This window comes from Oryctolagus cuniculus, chromosome 15 (genome assembly GCF_051225735.1).
Source record: "Oryctolagus cuniculus isolate XC-2025 breed Fujian yellow rabbit chromosome 15, ASM5122573v1, whole genome shotgun sequence".
Classification (NCBI taxonomy): domain Eukaryota; kingdom Metazoa; phylum Chordata; class Mammalia; order Lagomorpha; family Leporidae; genus Oryctolagus; species Oryctolagus cuniculus.
The window spans coordinates 85,707,502-85,730,718 of record NC_142881.1 but is presented as its reverse complement, the minus strand read 5'-3'; the positions used below and the strand labels follow the sequence as shown (position 1 = coordinate 85,730,718).

At 51.8% G+C, this 23,217-nt stretch overlaps 1 protein-coding gene across 1 annotated transcript in view; it reads left to right on the top strand.

Annotated features, from left to right (window-relative positions):
- VSTM4 (V-set and transmembrane domain containing 4) overlaps window positions 1-23,217 on the top strand; it is an 86,729-nt gene that overhangs the window by 53,644 nt on the left and 9,868 nt on the right. Inside the window, exons 6-7 of the mRNA XM_051837553.3 lie at window positions 5,945-6,051; window positions 7,245-7,306. Coding sequence (XP_051693513.3) covers window positions 5,945-6,051; window positions 7,245-7,306 — 169 coding nt within the window. The remainder of the gene's footprint in view (window positions 1-5,944; window positions 6,052-7,244; window positions 7,307-23,217) is intronic.

Below are 23,217 nucleotides of genomic sequence, written 5' to 3'. Positions count from 1 at the left end.
GTCCACTCACCCCGTTCAGCCGCGCTTGTGGGAGGCAGCCGGGCCGGAGCCTTGTAGCTCTCACAGAGCCCAGCACGCGCCGCCTGCTGCCGCACCCTTGTTGGAGCCAGAAAAACAGTGCGGCTCGCCACAAGTAGAGCTTGGCCCAGACCACACAGTTCTCTCATTCAGAGAGCGTTTCCGGGCCTTGCTTTCCATCTTTCCTGATTTGTCGGCACCAGCAGTACTCACTCTTGTGTCAGAGACAGAACGCAGCCCCAGAGCGCAGAGTGACTTCGCTCCTGAGTTAATCATAGGTGAGCTTTCTGAGCCTACTGTTCCTTCCAGCCCTGCTGGCTCTGTGGGAGAAGCAGGATTCAGTGGGGGAGGGGAGGCGTTGCCATCAAGTCACAGCGGTGACTCATTGTCTAATGAGGACTCATTGTTGAACCATGAATTAGGACTAAATTTAGTTGAGTGCAGTTTTGCTGTTATGCAGGGAAATGGTGATGACAGCGCGGATCTTTTCTGCTTAATGAAAGCCTTGACCTCGGTGGCAGAAGTTCATGTACATGATATTCCAAAAACATCTATTTTATATCAAAGAGCTAAAGAATTCAGTCCAAGACAGGAAAGTAGAAATGGGATTGGGGTCCGCAGTGAATGGGGTGCAGTCGGGGAGGCTGTCCAAGTTCAAGGGTGACAGAAGGAAGGAAAATGTGGACAGATGGCCACAGAGCACTTAAGGCGCTGCTTGGGGCACCCACATCCCCCGTCAGAGGACCCGGGTTTGATTCCCGGCTCCGCTCCTGACTCCCACTTCCTGTTCATGCAGACCCTGGGATGCAGTGGCGCTGGCTCAAGTACCTGGATTTCTGCCACCTCCTACCTGGGAGACTTGGATGGAGCTCCTGGTTCCTGGCTTCAGCCCCAGGCCAGGGTCATTGCAAGCATTTGGGGGTGTGAACTTGTGGACGGGAACTTTCTCTCTCTTTCTCTCTCTCTCTCTCTCTTTCTCTCTCTCTCTGCCTCGCAAATAAATAAGACAAATAAAGTAACCAAGAAAACGAAAACATGATAAAAAAAAAAGATTGCAGTAAAAACAAAGCAAAATTGTGCATTAACCAAAAAGCCAGAATTCAAAGGGAACTGGAAGCAGTGTTCGCAGCAAGTATGTCAGAATGCTGTAAAAGGCGCACGTGGGTCTCTGAGATCAACTTCCAGTCCTAAATAAGGGATAGCGGATGACGTCATCAGCAAAGAAGCTCATGAGACGGACACAGGGCCTGCTGGCCCTCGGCAGCGACCTGAGAAACGCTAGTGGAAAGGTGATCGCGTTTGTTTTTGTGGTTCTTAACCAGACTGCTTTGTAAACCTGTGAGCGTGGTGTTGAAGAGGTGATGTCAGAGCGATGGCTCGTTCATTGGTTGGAGGGCTGTGCAGTAGTAGCAGCCATCCTGACGGTAGGAATTAAATTGCCTTCAAATGAGCTCTCCTCTGTGACGCGATCACCCCAGCTCCAAGAATCCAGAGTTTAGCCTAGAGGGTAAGATGCCTGTGTCTCATAGTGGAGGACCTGAGTTCGAGCCCCGGCTCCTCTCCTGGCTCCAGCCCTAATGATGCAAACCCTGGCAGGTGGTAGTTACGGCTCAAGGAGTCCCTGCCAGCCATGCGGGAGACCCAGACTGAGTTCTGGGAAAGCAGCAGAAGATGGCCCAAGTTCCTGGGCCCCGCAACCCATGTAGGAGACCTGGAAGAAGCTCCTGGCTTCAGCCTGGCCCTGTCTTGGCCATTGTAGCCATTTGGGGAGTGAACCAGCAGATGGAAGATCTCAGTCTCTTTTTCTCTCTTTCTCTGTAACTCTGCCTTTCAGATAAATAAAATCCATATATTTTTTTAAGAGTGAAGCTCAGGGGAAACTCTGGACTTGGGGAGGTAATGATGTACCCCCTGGATGGAAATGTGGATTCCAGGGTAGGCTGTGCTTGTGAGGGGTTTGGGAAGTTTCTTCTATTTTAAAGGTTTTATTTATTTATTCGAGAGGTAGAGTTACAGACATGGAGAGGGAGAGACAGAGAAAGGTCTTCCACCCGCTGGTTCACTCCCCAGCTGGTTGCAACGGCCAGAGCTGAGACGATCTAAAGCCAGGAGCCAGGAGTTTCTTCCAGGTCTCCCACGTGGGTTCTGAGGCCCAAAGCCTTGGGCCATCTTCTACTGCTTTCCCAGGCCACAGCAGAGAGCTGGATAGGAAGTGGAACAGCCGGGACTCAAACTGTTCCCAGTATGGGATGCCGGCACTGCAGGTGGAGACTTAACCTGCTGCATCACAGCTCCGTACCCGGGAACTCTCTCTACTTCTGCTCGATTGTCCCGTGCCCCTAAAACTGCTCTATAAAAAAAATGAAATCTATTAAAAAATAAGTAAGAGGATACAGTGTGGAAATGTTTGCTAGGTTTGTGTTTGGGCTGCAATAGGCTTATTTCCTCTCCTCGCCAAGCCTGTAAGGACCGTTTTGAAACATGAAGCTGCGTTACTTTATAACGAACAGAAAAACGACAACAAACAGTTCAAGAGTCTGGCAGCCGGCCCCGTGTGGCCTGAGCGTTGCTAAGCCTCTCTCCTCTCCGTGGTCAGCGTTTTGTAAACTCAAATTCCTTTGGTGGTTAGTGAACTTGCACAGTTGGCCGTGTCCGCCAAACCTGGGACCGGCTAGAATTTCTGTTCCCAATAAAAATAAACTCTCTTTGGGGGATCTCGGTGGGAACTGGATTCTTGGAAATTTTCCCACAGGGTGTGATTCAGTCTTTATGGATGCATTTTTTAAATCCCCAAAATGATGATTAGAGTAGCCTACCTCTTATTAAATAGGTGTATGTATTTATTTGCATTTCATTGTAAACATTTTCAGTAATGATTTTCCCTGTCCTATTTCTGCGTTTAGTTTCTCAGCAACCCTCCCCCCATTTTGTAGGGAATCACTCTCTTGAATTCTTTTTTTAAGGTGTATTTATTTGAAAGGCACACTGACACACACACACACAGAGAAAGAGAGGGAGAGAGAAACAGAGAAAGAGAGGGAGAGAGAGACAGAGAGAGAGAGAGATTTTATCCATTGATTCAGTCCCTAACTCACCTCAACTGCCAGGGTTGGCCCAGACCAAAGCTCAGAGCCTGGGACTCCATCCAGGTCTCCGGCACAAGTAGCAGGGACCCAAGTATTTGGGGCATATTTTTCTGCCTTCCCAGATGTGTTATCAGGGAGCTGGATCAGAAATGGAGCAGCCAGGACTTGACTGTTGCTCTGGTGTGAGAGTGCAGCAGCTTAACGCACTGTGTTGTAATACCAGTTCTTACTTAAAAATACTTTAAAAAGCACTTATTCATGTATTTGAAATGCAGAGAGAGAGAGAGATCTTCCATCCCCTGGTTCACTCTTCAAATGGCCACAATGGCCAGAGCTGGGCCAGGGCAAAGCCAGGAGCCAGGAGCTCCATCCACATTCTCGTACATGGCGGGCAGAGCCCAGGGACAGAGGCCACCTTCGGCTGTTTTCTCGGGCACATTGACAGGGAGCTGGAATGGAAGCCGAGCAGTCGGAACTTAGCCAGCGCTCGGATGTAGGATGCTGGCACTGCAGGCAGCAGCTTAGCTCACTGTGCCACTACACCAACCCCGATACGTTTAAGTTCTTATAAACATTTTCAGAGTTTTTTTAGGCATCTGCAAATAAATATTAATATTTGCTAATGCTCATACTAGATAATAATTCATCTTTCTTCATCAGGACATAGCAGAATACTTCAAAAATTTTGGGAAAGTGGAATTAAAATATAATAAAACATAATATAATAAAAAATAAATTTATTTTTAAGCCAAAGCAAGTGAAATTCAGGCATATATGAGGGACTTTCAAAAAGTTCATACATATTATGAAAAAAAACTATGCAACAATTTCAAAAAATTTTTAGCATCCCAATAAGCTTATTATTATTTTTTTTTTTACAGGCAGAATGGACAGTGAGAGAGAGAGACAGAGAGAAAGGTCTTCCTTTCGCCGTTGGTTCACCCTCCAATGGCCGCGCGGCCGGTGCGCTGCAGCCGGCACACCCCGCTGATCCGAAGCCAGGAGCCAGGTGCTTCTCCTGGTCTCCCATGGGGTGCAGGGCCCAAGCACTTGGGCCATCCTCCACTGCCTTCCTGGGCCACAGCAGAGAGCTGGCCTGGAAGAGGGGCAACCGGGACAGAATCCGGCGCCCCAACCGGGACTAGAACCCGGGGTGCCGGCGCCGCTAGGTGGAGGATTAGCCTAGTGAGCCGCGGCACCGGCCTCCTCACTGTTATTTTTAAAAGTTGTATTTTTTAGTTCTTTGAGAAGGAGGAGAGAAAGAGAGACTGAAAGAGAGCGCCATCTGCTGGTTCACTCCCTCAATGCCCGCAACAGCAGGGGCAGGGCTAGGCTGATGACAGGGGCTTGGGGCACAATCCAGGTCTCCCACGTGGGTGGCAGGAACCCAGTGGCTTGAGCAGCACTGCTGCCTCGCAGGGTCTGTGTTAGCAGGAAGCTGGCATCAGGAGCTGGAGCCGGGTTTAGAACCCAGATCCCCAGTAAGGGAGGCGGGGCATCTTAACCAGCTTGGTGGCCACCAAGCAGTGCCCTCTGCAAGGCTGCAGTGCTGACGGCCGCAGCCCGGTCGTTTTCCACCAGGAGAGGCTGGCCTGCATGCGGGCAGCACCTCTGAGCAGAGAGCGCTTAGAAGCGCCGTTTCTCCAGGAGGAGCTTTCCAAGCTTTTGCGTGCCTGTGGCATGACAGCCGCCCGTTTACCAGCTTTGTTCATTTGATGCTTGGGCCACTCATGTTCTTAGAGGCTTCCAGAAGCCTCTCTTGGTAGCTGCACCTGCTTGGCTGGAACCAGTGCTTAGAGACGAGGTGTTCTGTAAGGGGCTTCGCCGTGGGCTGCCGGAGCCAGCAGGAAGCCTGGGACCGGGTTGATGGTTGTTCAAAGAGGTTTGTGGAGGGCCAAGAATAGGCTTAGCTCTCATGTTGGCAGTCACTTAGAACCTTAAGCCTTGACTTTCTTTTTGAAGATTGACTTATTTGAAAGGCAGACTTGAGAGAGAGAGAGAGAGAGAGAGAGAGAGAGAGATGCTAGCATTCCACAAATGGCTAGCACATCTGGCGTGGACCAGATCAAAACCAGGAGCCCGGATTTCCATCCATGTCTCCCACGTGGGTGGCAGGGGCCACGCCCTTGGGACCTCTTCTGCAGTTTTCCCAGGTGCATTAGCAGGGAGCTGGATGGGAAGCGGAGCAGCTGGTGCTGTCATGCCATCACAAGCGGCATTAGCCCACTGTACCACCCTAAGCCCTGACTTCCTTACCTGTGATACAAGGCTTATCATCTTGGTCACATCTCGCATTACCCTGGACAACACGGCAGAAGAACCTGATCCGGCAGCAGTTACACAGAGTCAGCTAGTTGGAGACACTCACAGCCCTCCCCGGGGCCCGTGCACAGAGTAAAAATCACAGCAGGCAAGGAAGCCCCAGCAATCTTGGGGGGCCCCGGGCACCTTCCAGGTGCTGCTCTCCAGGGTCCTTTCTCAGTTGCACAGGAGGTGCTTTCTTGGAGGGGGAGGGCTTTGGGAAGATGGACAAAAACATGCACAAGGAATCTTGGTCTTAGGAGAGCTCAAGGAAAAGCTGCTGGTGGTGTCTCCAAGTACTCCATTGATAACGCCGACCAGCCAAGCATACACCATCAGCCTATGCACCCCTAAGCAATATGGAGAAGCATAGGGCAACCCCAGGCCAGCTACAAGACAGCCCTTCCTCCCACGGCTACCGGGAACACACACACACACACACACACACACACACACACACACACGATGGGTCCGTTTCCCTTTTCTTTTTGCAACGACCAATCTACTTCGGGCCTCACCGGGAACTTTTTCTTCGGCAGCTCCGGGGAGACGGTCACCAGCGTGACCAGTCTGGCGCCACTGCAGCCCAAGAAGGACAAGAGGCGCAAGGAGAAGGTTGACGTTCCTCCCGCAGTCCCCGCCAAAGGTAGGAAGCTGGCCTTCAGGTTCCCGCCTGGGAGCCATCAAGACCAAGGCCGGGGTGGGCCTGGGGGGCGATGGGGCCGATGGAGCCCACGACAGCCTGGAGACCCCCAGCTGGTGCTGGGCCACCTTCCCCCCACCGCTCAGTCCCCAGGATGGCGTGGGGTTGGCGCCCATGGGCCCAGCATAGCTGTAGCAGGAGGGCGGGCCAGATTTCGCAGAGGATTTCACACTGTGTTTCCCCTTGGACTTAAAACTGCTCCATGCGTGGCGGGGGTGGGGGAGGGCTGTCGGTATCTCCGTGGTCCCATCAAAGAGGACTCTGATACCTCTGCAGATGGCAGCCAGGTAAGCAGTAGTGCTTTTTGGTGTGTGGCAGTAAGATGAGTTATTCTGGGATCCCAGTTCTGGTTTGGAGTGACAGGAGACCCTAGAGTTCCCGAAGCAGCTGGTCAATTTAGCAGATGTTTGTACCTCAACCAATTTGAAATGGATTTGGCAATACAAGGTGAACAGTGTAGTCACATGTCTTGTCTCTCCATTGGGACATCACAGGGTGCCCCCTAGGGACCCGTTGAGCCCTGGAGAGAAAGCTGGTGGTGATAGGGCTGACCATGCAAGGGAGGGCTGGCAGGCACAGCCGCCCTAGGGAAGGCAGGGAGAGGAGGCACCTGTTCTGGGCCAGACATCCCACTGCTAGATCATCTCATCCATTCCGGAGCTGATTTGGCCCTATCCCCTGGAAGATGGAAGTACGCCTTAGAGAGCGCAGTGGCAGAGCCTGGATGTCCATGCCAAGTCCAAATCTCAAATCGTTCACAGACTAGCTACACGACACTGGGCGAGGGTGTCCTTCTCCGTGAAACCAGGACAGTGAGACCCTCCCTTGTAAACCATACAGCAGCCGTGGGGCTCGAAGGCCACTGCTGTCAGAGCCAGTGCCCTCCAGGGTGGCGACTCCTAGGGAAGGTCCCAGCCTCAGGCTGTGCCAAGTGCACCTGCTTCTCACCTGCACACTTGACCTCTTTGTAGAGCTGCTTTGTTGACCTTGCTGGGGGGGTTAGAAAGAGAGAGGGAGAGATGATGGCATGTCCAAAAGCTAGGGGCAGATCGCCCCCTCCTGGAGGCAGCTGGGCGTTCTTCCACGGGCCAGGAGTTTGCACCAAGCACCTATGAACCCTTGACCTTCCTCCACAGCTCCGATGGCCACCACCTTCCACAAACCGAAGCTGCTAAAACCACAGAGGAAAGTCGCGCTGGTGAGTACTGGGCTCTACGTGCTCGCTCGCTCTCTCTCTCTCTCTCTCTCTCACACACACACACACACACACACACACACACACACACGGAGGCTCCAACTGGACCTCGAGGGACCCCAGCATGCAGAAAATGCCTGGTATCTTTGTGCCACCCAAAGGTGAGCAAAGGCGCTGTCTCTTCCTGGGTCGGGCTCTGAGTCTGCTTTTCTCCATGCTCGCTCCCCAGTTACAGGAACTTGTTTCACAAGCAAGGGGGAAGCCATACTCAGAAACGTCTAAAACAAAAAGTGGGCCTGTTAGCATGAGCCTACCTTATGAACACCCTGAAGAACCTTCCAGAAAGCATGCCACGGCTGTGTGCTTTGAAATATTTCTAGGTTTACAAGGGTTGTAAAGACGGTATGGAGAGATTGCGCTGCGCCCTCCACTTGACATCTCTTAATGTCGACACGTTGCATAGCTATGGTGCATTTGTTGAGACTAAGAAAGCAACTCGTGTGCATTGCTGTTAACCACACTCGGGACATCAGTGAGGTCTCGGCACTTTTCCACCGGTGTTTCCTGCCTGTTCCAGGAGCCACTCCCGGGTGCTACTTTGCCCTGCCTTCCTTGAGCTGGGAAGACTAGTGGCCAGTCATTGTTGGCATGTGCCCTCCCTGGGGTTTCTCCAGGCGGAGCTATGGGGGTGGGTGTTGTGCCACAGCAAGCCCATGACGCTGCTTGGGAACGCCTGCATTCCGTTACTGGGAGCCTGGGTTGAGTCCCAGCTACTCCGCTTCTGACCCCACTGCCTGCTCATGCGCACCGGGAGGCAGCAGGTCATGGCTCATGGGCTTGTGTCTCTTCCACCCACGTGGGAGACCTAGAAGGCACTCTTGTTACAGCCTTGGCCCAGCCCTAGCTGTTCCAGGGATTTGGGGAGTGAATTAGCAGATGGAAGATCTGTGTGTGTGTGTGTGTGTGTATCTCCGTCACCTCCCTTTCAAGTAAATGAAAATCAATGCATAAACAGTAAATTAAAAAACAAACAAACGGGGTTATAGGTTTTGGGGAACAACCCACAGGTACAGTTTCCTTCTCAGGAATCAAGCTGGGGACACATGGTGTTATTGTGTCTTTTTTTAAGATTTGTTTATATATTTGAAAGTCAGAATTGCACAGAGAGGCAGAGAGGGAGAGAGAGGTCTTCTATCCACTGCTTCACTCCCCAGTTGGCCACAATGGCTGGAGCTGTGCCGATTCGAAGCCAGGAGCCGGGAGCTTCCTCCAGGTCTCCCATGCAGGTGCAGGGCTCCAAGGACTTGGGCCATCTTGTATTGATTTCTCAGGCCATAGCAGAGAGCTGGATCGGAAGTGGAGCAGCCAAGATTCGAACCAACGCCCATATGGGATGCCAGCACTGCAGGCGGTGGCTTTACCCACTATGCCACAGTGCCGGCCCCATCATTGGACAGGCAAAGTTAGACAGTGAGATAGAGAGAGACAGAGAGAAAGATCTTCCTTCCATTGGTTCACCCCCCCCAAATGGCTGCTATAGCCGGCGCGCTGTGCCGATCCGAAGCCAGGAGTCAGGTGCTTCCTCCGGGTCTCCCATGCGGGTGCAGGGCCCAAGTATGTGGGACATCCTCCACTGCCTTCCCAGGCCACAGTAGACAGCTGGACTGGAAGAGGGGCAACCGGGACAGAATCCGGCACCCCGACCGGGACTAGAACCCGGAGTGCTGGCACCTCAGGTGGAGGATTAGCCTAGTGAGCCGCGGCGCCGGCCCATCAGTGGGTCTTAGTAGTAGTGGTCATCTCAGTTGCACAGGGAAGGCCCTGTCCTTTCCATAGGCTTCCTGCTGTCAACTTACTCTTCTTCCCTTTCTTTCCTTACCCTGCTGGCTAGAAGCCAGTCTCCTAAGCCCATTTCACCCTCAAGCTAAGGGGAGTTAGCCTCTGCCCTTCCGGAGGGAGCAGTGACTGTGTTAAAACCACACGGTGGACCGGCGCCGGGGCTCAGTAGGCTAATCCTCTGCCTGTGGCACCGGCACACCGGGTTCTAGTCCTGGTCGGGGCGCCGGATTCTGTCCCGGTCGCCCCTCTTCCAGTCCAGCTCTCTGCTGTGGCCAGGGAGTGCAGTGGAGGATGGCCCAAGTGCTTGGGCCCTGCACCCCATGGGAGACCAGGAGAAGCAGCACCTGGCTCCTGCCATTGGATCAGCGCAGTGTGCTGGCCGCAGCGTGCTGGCCGCAGCTGCCATTGGGGGGGTGAACCAACAGTAAAGGAAAACCTTTCTCTGTCTCTCTCTCTCTCACTGTCCATTCTGCCTGTCAAAACACACACACACACACACACACGGTGACACAGCCTGTAGGGGAAGTGTGCTACGGCCATGAGAACTCTGCTCCTCCATGGGTCTCTGCCAATCAGTCTGGCATTCATCAGTAGCTCACTAATGGGCATCTTCTCTCTTTCCTCATCTTGCTACATTTCCTGTTTGGAATTCTAAAGTAAGTCCAAGCTGTTCCAGTTTTCTCATTTATTCATTAATGTCTTAGCATACGAGTGTAGGTGCATGGAGATTTGGGTCATTTTAAATCATAGTGTCATTTATTTTTCTGCAGTGTTTTTCAGCAGGTGTGTGTGTGTGCAGGGGAGAGCGAGAGAGAGGGAGAGAGAGAGAGGGAGAGAGAGGGAGAGAGCGAGAAAGCCTGTCATTGCTATGCTACGGTGTGTGCGCACTGAAGCGCCTTTGACATCTGCCGGGAGCGTATGCCATAGAGTGCTTTTGCATGTCGTCGGATTTCATTTTCACAAGCTTCCTGCCTCCACCCCCAGCTGGAGAGGACACACAAGCTCTCAGTTGTCACGAGAAGTGACCAGTTCCTACCACCCACAGGGGATGGCGTCCCCAGTCTTGAACCAACAGCTTCCGGAGTTGTCGGTCTGATGGACCGCCGCCTCTCCTTTCTCCATTAAACATAAACAAAACTCAGCCATGCCCCGTCTTGGGTCCAAAATGCCACCCTAAGCAGTTTTTTGCCACTTAGGAGAAGGTTGGACTCAAGAGGTTTTTCAAAAGTAGCCGCCCTCCTGGTTGTACGCTTTTGCTATTGACTTCTTTGTTTTGGTGTTTGTTTGAGCTGGCTGGCCTCTCTGGCTGGAGACCCCGCTTAGGAAGTTCTTATTTTCTCCCTGGGCAAGCAGATCAGGGTGGTTATATGCATTGCAAAAAGGATTTGTGGCCTCATGGAAGTGTTCCCAGTAACAGTTATTTGACTGCTAAATTATCCCTCAATCACTGAAGGAATGAAGACTTTAAAAAGTTTATAGCAGAATTTCCAAAACCAAGTCGATTTGGATCCCGGTTTACACCTGTATCAGTTCACAACCACGCAAAGAGCTGAGCTCAGCTGGGCCCCTGCAGCACCAGCAGAGCAGAGACAAAAATATCTGGCCTGGCTTCAGTGGATTTTGGTGAATATTAAGATTCATTTTCCCAGGAGGCCATCGTTGCCCTCAGTCTCCATCCGGTCAATATTTCTCTCTCCGATCAATAAGTCTCGATGGGGGCTGACGCTGGGGTCGATAGCTACCTGTTGACTCACACAGGCCTGAGTGAAGAGTTGAGAAGACAGCTCAGAGGCGTGTAGTTTTAGGGGGCAGCTGGTACTGGCTTAGGGTTTGATTCTGTCAAACTTGCTTCTTTTGCCACCGTTACCATAACACGGTGCTTCCTGGAAGAGATCCAGGGCCGCAAAGTTCCCAGCCCCTCTTTCTAAAGTCGGCCTGTCTGCCCATGCTGACCCACGGACCAGAAGGAAGAACGCTGATAGGAAGAATCTTCACTCGCTGAGTGCCTACTGTATGCCGGCGCCTCTGCTAGGTGCCGGTTCACTCATTGGAACCACAACACCAGCAACAGCCAAGCACTCACGTTTGCACACACACACACACACACACACACACACCCTTGGGCATTAATTAGCAAGTAGGAATCTTTTCCCCTTGTTTTCTTTGTCATTTGCAGCACGTATGTCTGCTATAGATTAACAGCGGTCAGAAAACTCAAGGAAAAATAAGGAGCAGGCGATTGGCTCAGTGGTTGAGATGCCCATGCCCCACCTCCAAGTGCCCGGGTTCAATTCCTAGCTCTGGCTCCTGACTCCTAATGCAGACCCTGGGAGGTGGCACTGATGGCCCTGGACACCGTGTCCCAGCCACCCATGGGAGACCAGGGTCAAGTTGCCAGCTTCCAGTTTTGGCCTTGGCTCATCCTGGGTTGCGTGGGCATTCGGGGAGTGAACCAGTGGACGGAAGTTTGTTTTGTCTATCTCTCTCTCTCTATTGTCTCTCTACCTCTCAGATAAATTTTAGAAATATGGATATAGATATAGAGAACTCAATAAAAAAAAGAGAAAAGCAGTTTAGATATAAACAATGCATTAAAACTAGTCTCACACCTTTCTCCTTTTTTATTTATTTATCGATTATTTTTCTTTTTTTAACAAAACAACCAAACACGACACGTTTTGTCCCGGTCCTGCTGTTCGTGCAACAAGGCTGCGTGGATGGGGCAGGCTCCTTGTGCGCTGCCTGCCAGGCTTCCGTGTCCAGCGTGAGCTGCTCTTTGATACCTCTGGGGTTCCTCGTGCTTTGGGGCCTGCCGGGCCCGTGGAGCTAATTCACACACTTGCAGGAAGAGCTGCCCCTCCTCCCAGGCCTCAGGAGAGACAGAGGAAGGCAGAAGTGCACTTGAGATTGGCATTGCGATGGGTCAGTTATTGATCTGGAGGCCGAGTAGAGGAAAACAAACGCAGGAGCAAAACCGCAGCGTTTAGAGGGAAAACGCAGCAGGGAACGTGGGAGCTGGAGGATCCTCCACGTCCCCAAATGAACCGACGGAAGTGGAGCCAGGGCTGACCATGGCATTCAATGAGAACCGGCCCGCCCCAGTGCCCCAGGCCTCCCCGCCGCACCTGAGAGCCCGCCCTCGTGCAAACGGTGCTGGGGGAGCCGGAAGGGCCATGGCACCAAAGGCCAGGCTCTTGCCCAAGGAGAAAATGATCTCTCGTGAGAAAGACGCCAAAGACAGAACAACGGGTACCAGCGTGGGCTTCAGTACAGCTCGGATCCCAGAGTGCGGGCTTGGAGCCGCCTCCCCCCATCCATCCTCTGCATCACTGCCCAGGGACTCTTCCAAAACACAGCTCCAACCGTGCCATTTCCCCACCTAAAATCCTCAGCTGCCCCCCCCCCCCCCGCCCGTCTCCTGCCTGGAACACGATTCCTGCAAGTAGCAGATGGGAGGCCGTCATCATCCGTCTCACTCCCTTGGTCCCACCCAACCCGCTGGAGCTGGGCCAGGAGCTTCCTCCTGGTCTCCCACGTGGCTGCAGGGGCCCAAGCAATTACGCCATCCTCCACTGCATTCCTAGGTACATCAGCAGGGAACTGAATTGGAAGTGGAGCAGGCGGGACTGGAACCTGTGTTCACAGGGGATGCCGGCGTCACAGGCAGTGCCCTAACCCACTGCTCCACCATGTGGCCCACATAGCAGCTCTTCTGCCCGCATCCTGGACACTCCCCTGGCAGGCCCACAGGCACCCCAGGTCCTCATCCCTTCCCCTCCACCTGCTCCCCCAGAATATCCTGCCTCGGTCCCATCCAGAACCTGCGTGTGCTGTTGTCCTTCGCCCCTCGTGCACGAGTCCGTGAGCCCGTTGGTGACTGCTCAGTACGCCCAGATCTGTTCCTTTCCTCCCACCTTGATGCCCTGGCTGACTCGAGGGACCTCCTCCTTCCAGCTCCGGGCGCTCCGTGGCCTCTCCGCAGGCCTCCTACCGCACCTCATCTCCCTGGATTCTCGCATTTCCTGTTCTGCACCTGAGTCTTGTTTACCTGCCTCACTTGACTTTGCTTCCTCTTCCCAAAGTGACCCCTAGTTTGCTTTTTAACAAAACTTTTTCTTAAAGACTTATTTATTTATGTGAGAGGCAGAATTATAGAGAGGGAGAGAGAGAAAAAGAGAGATCACCCATCTGCTGGGTTATTCCCTAGATGGCCGGAATGGTTGGGGCTGAGCCAGGCTGAAGCCAGGAGCTAGGAGCTTCTTCTGGGTCTCCCACGCGGGTGCAGGGGCCCAAAGACTTAGGCCATGCTTCACTGCTTTCCCAGGCCTTTAGCAGGGAGCTGGATGGGAAGTGGAGAAGCTGAGACTCCAATTGGTGCCCATATAGGATCCTTGCATCACAAGCAGTGGCTTACCCTGTTACGCCACAGCACTGGCCCCTGGGGTTTCTTATAAAAGTCAGACCTTGTACACACTTCACATATGCAAACCTTGGGAGCTGTGCTTTTCTTTTTAACTGTGGTGAGCTACAAGTAACATAAGACGTGTTGTCCCAACCATTTATTTTGCTTAAAAAAGAATTGCATTATTTCTTTGAAAGACAGTTAGAAAAGAGGGAGAGACAAAGAGACAGAGGTCTTCCATTCACTGGTTCACTCCCCAAATGATTGCAAGGGCTGAAGCTAAGCCAATCGGGAGCCAGGAGCTTCTTCTGGGTCTCCCACACGGGTGCAGGGGTCCAACCACTCGGACCATCTTCTGCTGCTTTCCCAGGCCATAGCAGAGAGCTGGATCAGAAGTAGAGCAGCCAGGGCTTGAACCGGTGCACATATGGGATGCCGGCAGTGCAGGTCAGGGCTTTAACCCATTGTGCCACAGCGCCGGCCCAACAGTTTCTAAGCGCACTCATGAGCAGTGGTGAGCGCCTTTGCGTTGGTGTGCAGCCGGTCCCCAGCACTCCTCTCGCCTTGGCAAGCTGCATCCCTGCTCCATTAACCAGCTTCCTAATGTCCACGCCTCCAGTGCAAGACCATCATTCTCCTTAAATATTTTTTTCTTTAATTAACTTGAGAGGGAGAGAGAGAGAAGGAGCGAGCGAGCGCAAGGCAGCCCATCTGCCAGTTCACTTCCCAAATTCCCACAGTGGCCAGGACTGGGCCAGGCTGAAGGCAGGAGCTGGGAGGTCACTCTGGGTCTCCCGCATGGGTGGCAGGAACCCAACTACTTGAGCCCACACTGCTGCCTCCCAGGGTCTGCAGCAGCAGGCAGCTGGACTTGGGAGTGGAGCTGGCATTGAACCTGGGTTCTCTCACGGGGGATGTTGATGTCCCTGTTGGAGTCTCAACCACCAGGCCAATGCCCTCCCCTGTTCTACTTTCTGTGGTGTGAATCCGACTGCTCCTGAAGCCTCATCGAAGGAGAATCCGTTTTATCCTTTGGTGACTGGCTCACTTTACTTGGCATCCTGTGCCCCAGATCCGTCTGTGTTGCAGCGATGGGTCAGAATTCCCTTCCTTTGTGGGGCTGAGCAATGCTGCCCCGGGTGTGTGCAGCACGCTCTGTTCATCCATTCGCCGCCGTGAACGCGGATGTGCAACTCCGTACTTGAGTCCCTGCCTTATTCTTTCGGGCATACACCCAGAGTGGGATTACTGGCTCACAGGCTAAGGCTATATTTAATGTTTTGAGTAACCGCCATAGTATTTTCCAAAGCAGGTGCACGAGGGGACAGTTCCATCAATACCATAGAAGGGCTCAGATTTCTCTACATCCTGACCCACGTGTCCTCTCTTCCCTCCCCTCCCCTCCCCTCCCCTCCCCTCCCCTCCCTGCCCCTCCCTGCCCCTCCCCTCCCCTCCTCTCCTCTCCTCTCCACTCCTCCCCTTCCCTCCCCTGCTCTGCCCTCCCCTCCCCTCCCCTCCCCTCCCCCTTTTCTTCCCTTCCTTTCCTTTTTTTGAAAGTAGCCACCCCAATGGGTGTGATGCGGTATTTCTTTGCAGTTTTGATTTGCACCATTTCCGTGACGATTAGTGATAGGCATTTCTTTCATGTTCTCATTGGTCGTCTGTGTATCGTTTATGAAGAAATGTCTGTTTAAGTCCTTTCTTCGCCCATTTTAAAGCCAGGCTGCTTGTTTGCTGTGAGGTCGTAGAACTTCTTCATATCTTTTGGGTATTAACTCCTTATCAGATAGATAATTTGCCAGTATTTTCACCCATTCTGTAAGTTGCCTTTTTACCCTGTTGACTGTGTGATTTGATGCTCAGAAGTTTTTTCTTGGGAACTGATTTTTGTTTTAAAGATTTATTTATTTTAGTTGAAAAGCAGAGTGAGAGAGAAAGATTTCCATGCACTGGTTCACTCCACAAAAGGCAATGGCTGGGGCTGGGCCAGGCCAAAGCCAGGAGCCTGGAACTCCATCTGGGTCTCCCATGTGGGTGCAGGGGCCCAAGGACTTGGTCCATCTTCTGCTCCTTTCCCAGGCACATTAGTAGGGACCTGGATAGGAAGTGGAGCAGCCGGGACTGGAACCTGTGCTCCGATGTGGGACACACACATCACATCCACTGCACACAACGGCAGTCCCTGTCCCTGCACTATGACAAGAGAGTTCAGCCCACTCAGGAGAAAGGCGGCTTGTCTCATGTGTCAACAAAGAGAAAATTCACCAGGAGACGTCCATGTGGCTGTGTGTCTCCCTGCACACCTTCCCAGGAGAGCTCCGCCTCCCACAGCCAGCTACACAGCCTTGCCCTGTGATCTCCCAGGGCCAATCACAGATTCAGACAGGTGGGAACAGGTGCCTGAGACCTGGAGTTTAAATTCCACTGGAAGTCTCCCCTCCTCTCGTGGAAAGTCAGTGATCGGAGCACACGAACGGGACCTTGTGTTAGCAGCTCGTGTCTGCTGCTTAACTGCGAACCAGAGTGGTCAGCCCTGGCTGGACCCCTGTGCCTGGTGGCAGAGAGAGTCCCTTCTCTTGGCTCCGTCATCACCATGGAGAAGGCACCGCCAGGGCCGAGTTTTTCTCTGGCCGGTGGCGGGATGGGCTAGGCACCAGCGATAGAATTCTGAGAGGAATTTAATAATAACCCAAATCCCCGCAAAATTGTTTCCAGAGGACATGCGTTTTAGGTTTCTTGAAGGATGTTTATAATAAGCCGGAGAATTTCTCTTGTTGTCGTTAATGTGCTAGAACTAGTTTCAGTTAAATTTTACATGAAAAGGATATATTAACCTGCATAAAATATGTTCATAATCTCGATTTAAAATTAAAAAGAAGGGGGAAAAAAAACCCCACAACCACACGTACGATATATTGCCCCCAAGTAAAAGCCTTGGGAAAAACATGAAAACTTTGCTTGTACCACACTAGTGCCGTTTTTACAGAGATAAAAATTCTATGCTCCCCTCGGTACACATGTACATCTCATTATTGTCACGGGGAGTTATGTATGTTGGCTGGAGGGAAGAAGAGGCGAGGCTTCCGAAGAGCTGAGAGAAAGGGAAACAGCAGTCGTTTGGTTTCCAGGCTCCTCTGGTCCGGGGAGAGCCGGGGGCTGAGCCCTCGGGCAGCCCACTGTGGCCAGGATCGCGCCTCCCCGCACCGGAGAAGCGAGACTGCTCTGAACGTGTCAGTCCCTTAACCCTGAAGCCGCTGACACCTCCACCAAGGTCGCGCAGCCTGTGCTGAGACCCCTTGGCTGCGCTGCTGGTGCCAGAGGCCAGCAGAGGATGGCGGCGACTCTGATTTTTGCCGATGGTGGGCTGAGCACCGTGCAGGAGGCTGAGAGGATGAGGCAGCGCATTGAGCATGCGTGACGGAGCCCCTGTGGGGATGTGGGCCTCCCGGCAGCAGGTGCGGCTGCCCTGCCCTTGTCCAGGAGCATCGTGTGGCTCTGTGCTGAGAGACAGATGGTGACCGTGGACGTGGCCCCTCGGGATGGAAGTGTGCTTCTCCTTCCTGTCCTGTGTCGTCCATCTGCTCCCACTGCTTTCCTACGCTTGGGTCCATTTGTTCGCCCCTCCCCCAACCTTTGAGCCCCCGCAGGTGCAGTAGCTCGGGATTCCCCTGATGAAGGGGAACAGGTGTGGAGAGATGGATGGGGCCCGGGCAGGGGCACAGCCCTGTGAGTGACCCCTCCTGGTGGTACAGCGCCCCATGCACCCAGGGGTCCTGGAGGGGACCCCCTCAGGGGCAGGCCCGTCCCCCTGTGCCTGCAGGGGTGAGTGCCCCCTGCCCCCGCCCCCCTCAGAGTGCGAGCTTGTTTTCCGGCTCAGCTCGGCTGATTTGCTGCCTTTATTGGGCATTTCGTTTCCGGGATCATTGCACTTCAGGGAAATTTTTTTTTAACTTTGCACTCTATTTTATTTTTTGTAATACATCTCATCTCATGAAACAATCTCATTTTATTTTTTAAGCCTCCTTCATTTGAAACCTCAGTTTTGAGCACAGAGTACTTCGGAGTTGTTATTAAAAGACTTTTTCAATCTCAAATGGAGAATACTGGAAATGAAGTGGCATTTTTGGAAGGAAAAAAAAATCATCAGCCTATCTGTAATGTCGAGCTAGGCACACGAAATAGCAGTCAGATACAAAGAAACATCTCTGTGTGAAATTCCGACAGTATGTGTAAGGGGACATTCTTCCCCCTAGCCAGATTCAATTCTGATTTACCGTTATAGCTTCCTAAAGGTAAATCACCAACAAGCTTATGGGATGAGCACAGGTGCTAAGACGTGGCGTGGTGAATTAGAGAGAGAGAGTGCATGGAAGAAGCCATCAGCTCAGTCATCAGTGCCCATTGTGCGTGCCGTGGATTCTACAAACGGTCAGGCCCACCTACCACAGCTTTCGATTTGGTCTCAATGCCTGGTTTGGGTCCTGTATGCCATGTCTATGACCTAACACCACTGTGATGATGATGGTGATGTTGGTGGTGGTGATGGTGGTGGTGATGGTGGTGATGACCATGGTTATGGTGATGATGAGGGTAGTGGTGGTGGTGATGGTAATGGTGGTTATATTGTGGTGATGGGTTGTGATAATGATAATGATGGTGATATGATGGTGAAGGTGATGATGATATGATGGTGATGGAGGTGATGATGGTGATGGTAGATTATGTTGTGGATGATGGTGATGTGATTATAATGATGGTGGCGACGATGGTGATGGTTATGGTAGATTCTGATAATAATGATTGTGACAGTGAAGGTGATGGTGATGAAGGTAGCGGCAGTGGTGATGATGAAGATATGATGGTGATGGTGGGTGATGATGATGACGATGACAATGGGTATAATGATGGTGATGAGGGTGGTGTTGGTGATAAGATGGTGGTGATAGTGTGGTGATCATGATGGTGGATGATGACAATTACAGTGACAATAGTTATGATGGTGATGAGAGCAGTAGTGGTGGTGGTGATGATATGCTGGTGATGGTGATAATGATGGTGGATTATGATGATAATGGAGGTGACAGTGAAGGTGATGGTGATGAGGGTAGTAGTGGTGTTGATATGATGCTGATGGTGATAGTGATGGTGGATTATGGTGAACATGATGGTGGTGGTGGATGATGATGATGACAATGACAATGGTTATGATGACGGTGAAGAGGGTGGTGTGATGGTGATGATGACGGTTATGATGATGGTGATGAAGGTAGTGGTGGTGGTGGTGGTGGTGATGATAGTGATGGTACATATGATGATGGTGGTGGTGGTGATAACGATAATGTGCACATCCCACATGGAGGCACATGGGACAGCCTTTGTTGTCCACATCTCACAGATGAGGCAGAGGAGCCACAGGATGGGAAATAGCAGCACAAATTACTCTCTATCCCGGGTATGGTAAAATTCACCCTCCTAAACAAGTCACCCGGCCCCAGGTCCCTGTTCTTCCCCATCATGCTCTGAGCTCATTGCCTTTGGTCAGAAGCACTCAGTGTGCTGGTTCTCAGCGTGTGTCCTGTCCTGACCTCGCTGTACAGGTGAAACCATGGTGAAAGTAGCAAAGGCGGTTGGAGTGTGGGGTCGGGTATAGGAGTAGGCTGGCAATTGGATATTTGCATCTGCAGTGGAATTTCTTCCTTGGGCTCTTAGTTCTCTGAGGTGGTCTCTGTTAGGAATTTGGCTTATCATATCCTAAACATTTTTCTATATAAAAATATATACCCACATCTATTCCCAAAGTTCACATACAACTGACCCACTCACTGTAGCTCATGGCTATCCGTTTCTGTGTGTCAAGTTCCCTGAAAATATTGGAGTGGCTCTTTCTGCAGCATGAACGTATTGAGTTGCTTTCTCCTTGGCAACGTATCGGGCACATCCTCCTGCAGCAGTGTGTGTAGACGTACATCTGCCGATTCTTGTAATGAAGGCAGAGTGTTACGGTGACGTCATTTCTTTAATCAGCTGCCAACTCGTGGCCATTTCAGGTGCTCTCGTTCTTAGGATGGATGTCCTAGGGGGTATCCCTTCATCCGTCACTTATTTAAGGTATTGCTGGAGGGGAGAATTTTAGGAGTGAGGTTAGAATGCAAAAGCGTATCCTCATTTCTGATTTGATAGAGTCTACCCGATCACCTTCTGGAAGGGTTTCCCCATCTTATTCTCCCACAAAGAATGGAGGTGACCATTTCCTCGTCCCTTCCCCAATATAGGCTATTATCTACCTCTCACCTATATCTGTTTATCATCCATCTCTATCTGCCATCCATCTCTGTCACCTATTATCTATCATCTGTGTCTATCACCTGTATCTATATCTTTATCAACAATCTCTGTCATCCATCTATCATCCAGATCTATCTGTCTATCTATCTATCTATCTATCATCTATATCTATCACCTCTGTCATCCATCGCTCATCTATGTCTGTCATCCATGTCTGTCTGTCTGTCTATCATCTATATCTATCACCTCTGTCATCCATCGCTCATCTATGTCTATCATCCATGTCTGTCTGTCTGTCTATCTATCATCTATATCTATCACCTGTATCTATCATCTCTGTCATCTATGTCTATCTATCATCCATCACTCTCTCTCTCTCTCTCTCTCTTTCTCTCTCTCAGCTACCTATCTGTCTACCTCTCCTGTATGTACTGATGGGTCATCTGTTTATATTTAAACTAGGAAGTTGAAAACCCCCTGCAGATTCTGTCCGACTCCAAGCAGTAGAACCCAGGTGTCCTAGTTCTCAGTGGAGCATCTTCCTGGAGCCCTCTGGAGAAGCTGAGGGACAGTAAAGAGTGTCTCATGCTGGGGAGACGAGGCGTCTCCTCCACCCCACACTCCTGCAGCCAGGAGTGCCTTCGGAGGGTGACTTTCTTTCATTTTGTCTTGCTTGGCGTAGTGTATCTCCCACGTGCCAGGTCCAGGTCTGACCTGGATCAGGCATCTTTCTAGGGGCTGAGGGTTCAGCCGGTAGCATCCAGAGAGAAGACATCTGGTCAGCTGGGAGTCAGCGTGGGGACAGTATGTAGCACGTGAATGAGCAGCCACTACACATCGTGGCTTTGTTTCCTGGAGAGCCTGATGATCCACCACGACCCACACACCTGGCTGCAGCAGCGAGTGGGACGGGCACAGTCACGGCTTTTGGTTGGAGGCCAGGCACAGGCACTGGCTCTCCTTACTACGTATTGAGCTGGTGCGCACACCGTGTCTTTGCCTTCATTTCTGCTTGTGTAAAATGAGGGTAATAGTTTCTGCATAGAGTCGTTGGTGCACTAAGAAGATATTGGGTGCTATTGCCACTGTCTAGTGGAGGAAGACAGACAGTAACCAGTGGACGATGCCTTAGAAGGCCAGGGAGTGATGCATGCTCTGAGAGCAATAGGAGCCGAGGAAGGATTGCACTTGATGGCGTTGGGGCATGCTGCATGGGAGCAGAGGCCTGATAAAGTGAGGGAGCCAGGCACGCTGAGACATGGGGGAAGAACAGTCCAGACAGAGGGCACAAGTGTGGGCAAAGGCCCTAAACAGGGAGAGCTCCCCACTTCCATCCAAGAAGATACACCGACACCAGGGTGCCTGGGGGCCCGGGCAGCCGGCGGTGGAGCAGGCTGAGGGGGAAAGGGATCATGGATGAGATCAGGACGGGTAGGATCCTTATCCATCCTGAGCTCTGGAGAAGGACTGCAGCTTTTATTCTAAGTGTGGTGAGAAACCACTGGGGAGCTTTGTGCAAGGCAGTGGGGCAGGGGGGTTGCCCATTTAGAAGGATTATCCTTCCTGCTATTAGCAACACAAGCGCTGGATTTATGTGACACTGGCCTGAGAGCCCGTAGCACGGAGCAGGTGATGGTTCCCAAAAAGGCTCTGAGTGTCTCCTCTCTGCTTCTCACATTGCAGAGCAGCCGGCTGTTCAAACAAGTCTCACTGACACCTATAATCAATGAAAATAATTAGACCTATAAATAATAATGGGAATAATAAAATAATAAAGATAATAGCAAGAGGTGGGCACCTGTGTAGCACTTACCATGCCCAGGTCCCAGGTGTCTGTAGACTCCAGCTCAGATTTGCCAAGACATGCCTTAGTCATAGTTGCATGCTGGATCTGGGAGTACAACTGAATTCCAGCCTCACCTGAGTGGGGATTGTGCTTTGAGTTATACCCCTAGAGCTGGAGTCCCCAGTGGAACAGTGGCCTCCGACCAAGGCAATGTCGAGAGACCCCAGTGGGACCTCTCCATTCTACCCAATCCGGCACTCATGTTTCCACCTGTCCAGCAGCCACGCCCAACCAGGGACCTGTGGCTGTTGGGCACACAGCCTGGCCAGAGCACTTCCACTCAGCGCCAGACAGACTGCACCTGCTCCTGTGTTGGAAGTGCGGAATCTTGGCGGTGGCTGAGGCTGTAGAGAAAGGTTCAGGGCCACTTGAAAACACCCTTTCCCTTCCCCTCCATCACCCTCCCCATCAGTGGCAGCTCTGTCTGTCTGGGTTCTGTAGCTTCGAGGTCTCTGTCCCTCCACACCGAGCCAAGCCCCATACCCTCAAGTGGTGTAGACAGGCTATAAACCCTCGTGTGCTTTTTGTGCCAATGACCCTGCACTCTGCCCCATTAGGATCTGCAGCCTGCTCTAGGGGTGGAGGGGGTCTATAGGCACCGTCTTGATCACCCACTTGTCAGTGGTACCCATGAGCCCAGGAGGATGAGTCCTGGCAAGGCTAGCTGGCTCTGAATCCAAGCCCCAAGCTGTGAGTTTGTGAAGTGGGCGAAGTCATAGGCAGGGTTGATTTGGGGATTGAGTGGGACGGTGAAGACTAGCTAATGTTTGCTGAGTTCTGGTCTTAGAAGGACCAGTTCTCAGACACCATACACTGCTAACTCTCAAAGCCACTCCTCGCTTGTATTCTTGGCCCCTTGGATTAAGTGCTATCTTGGAAAGATACTTATTTTGTTTGTTTCTATTTTTCTTTAAGATTTATTTTATTTATTTGAAAGGCTAAGTGACAGAGAGAAAGAGAGTGTGTGTGAGAGAGGGAGAGGGAGAGGTCTTCCGTCCTCTGGTTCACTCCTTAAAAGGCCATAATGGCCAGAGCTGGGCCTATCTGAAGCCAAGAGCTAGAAGCTTCTTCCAGGTCTCCCACATGTGTGCAGGGGCCCAAGCACTTGGGCCATCTTCTGCTGCTTTCCCAGATGCCTTAGAAGGGAGTTGGATTAGAAGTGGAGCAGCCGGGACTTGAACCAGCACCCATATAGAATGCTAGTGTCACAGGAGGCAACTTAACCCATTACACCACAGTGCCAGCCCCAGTATTAATTTTTATTTAGCATAACACCAGAGAACTGTACATTGTTTCTTCATAATAAGCTCAAATATAAATAGGAATTCCAGTTGGCCAACCCATGGAGCTCAATATTAAGTCAAGTTCATATGCAAGGCATGTTGGTTGTAAACAGCACCAGTAGGGGCCACGGCATGCTTCTCATTCCTGGGTTGGGACTTTACCGAGACTCACTGAGGATGCTGTATTGAACACTGCTTACTGAACGCACAGCCCAGCCTCCTCGGTGGCCGCAGCTCCACGTGCAGTGGCTGTTGTGAG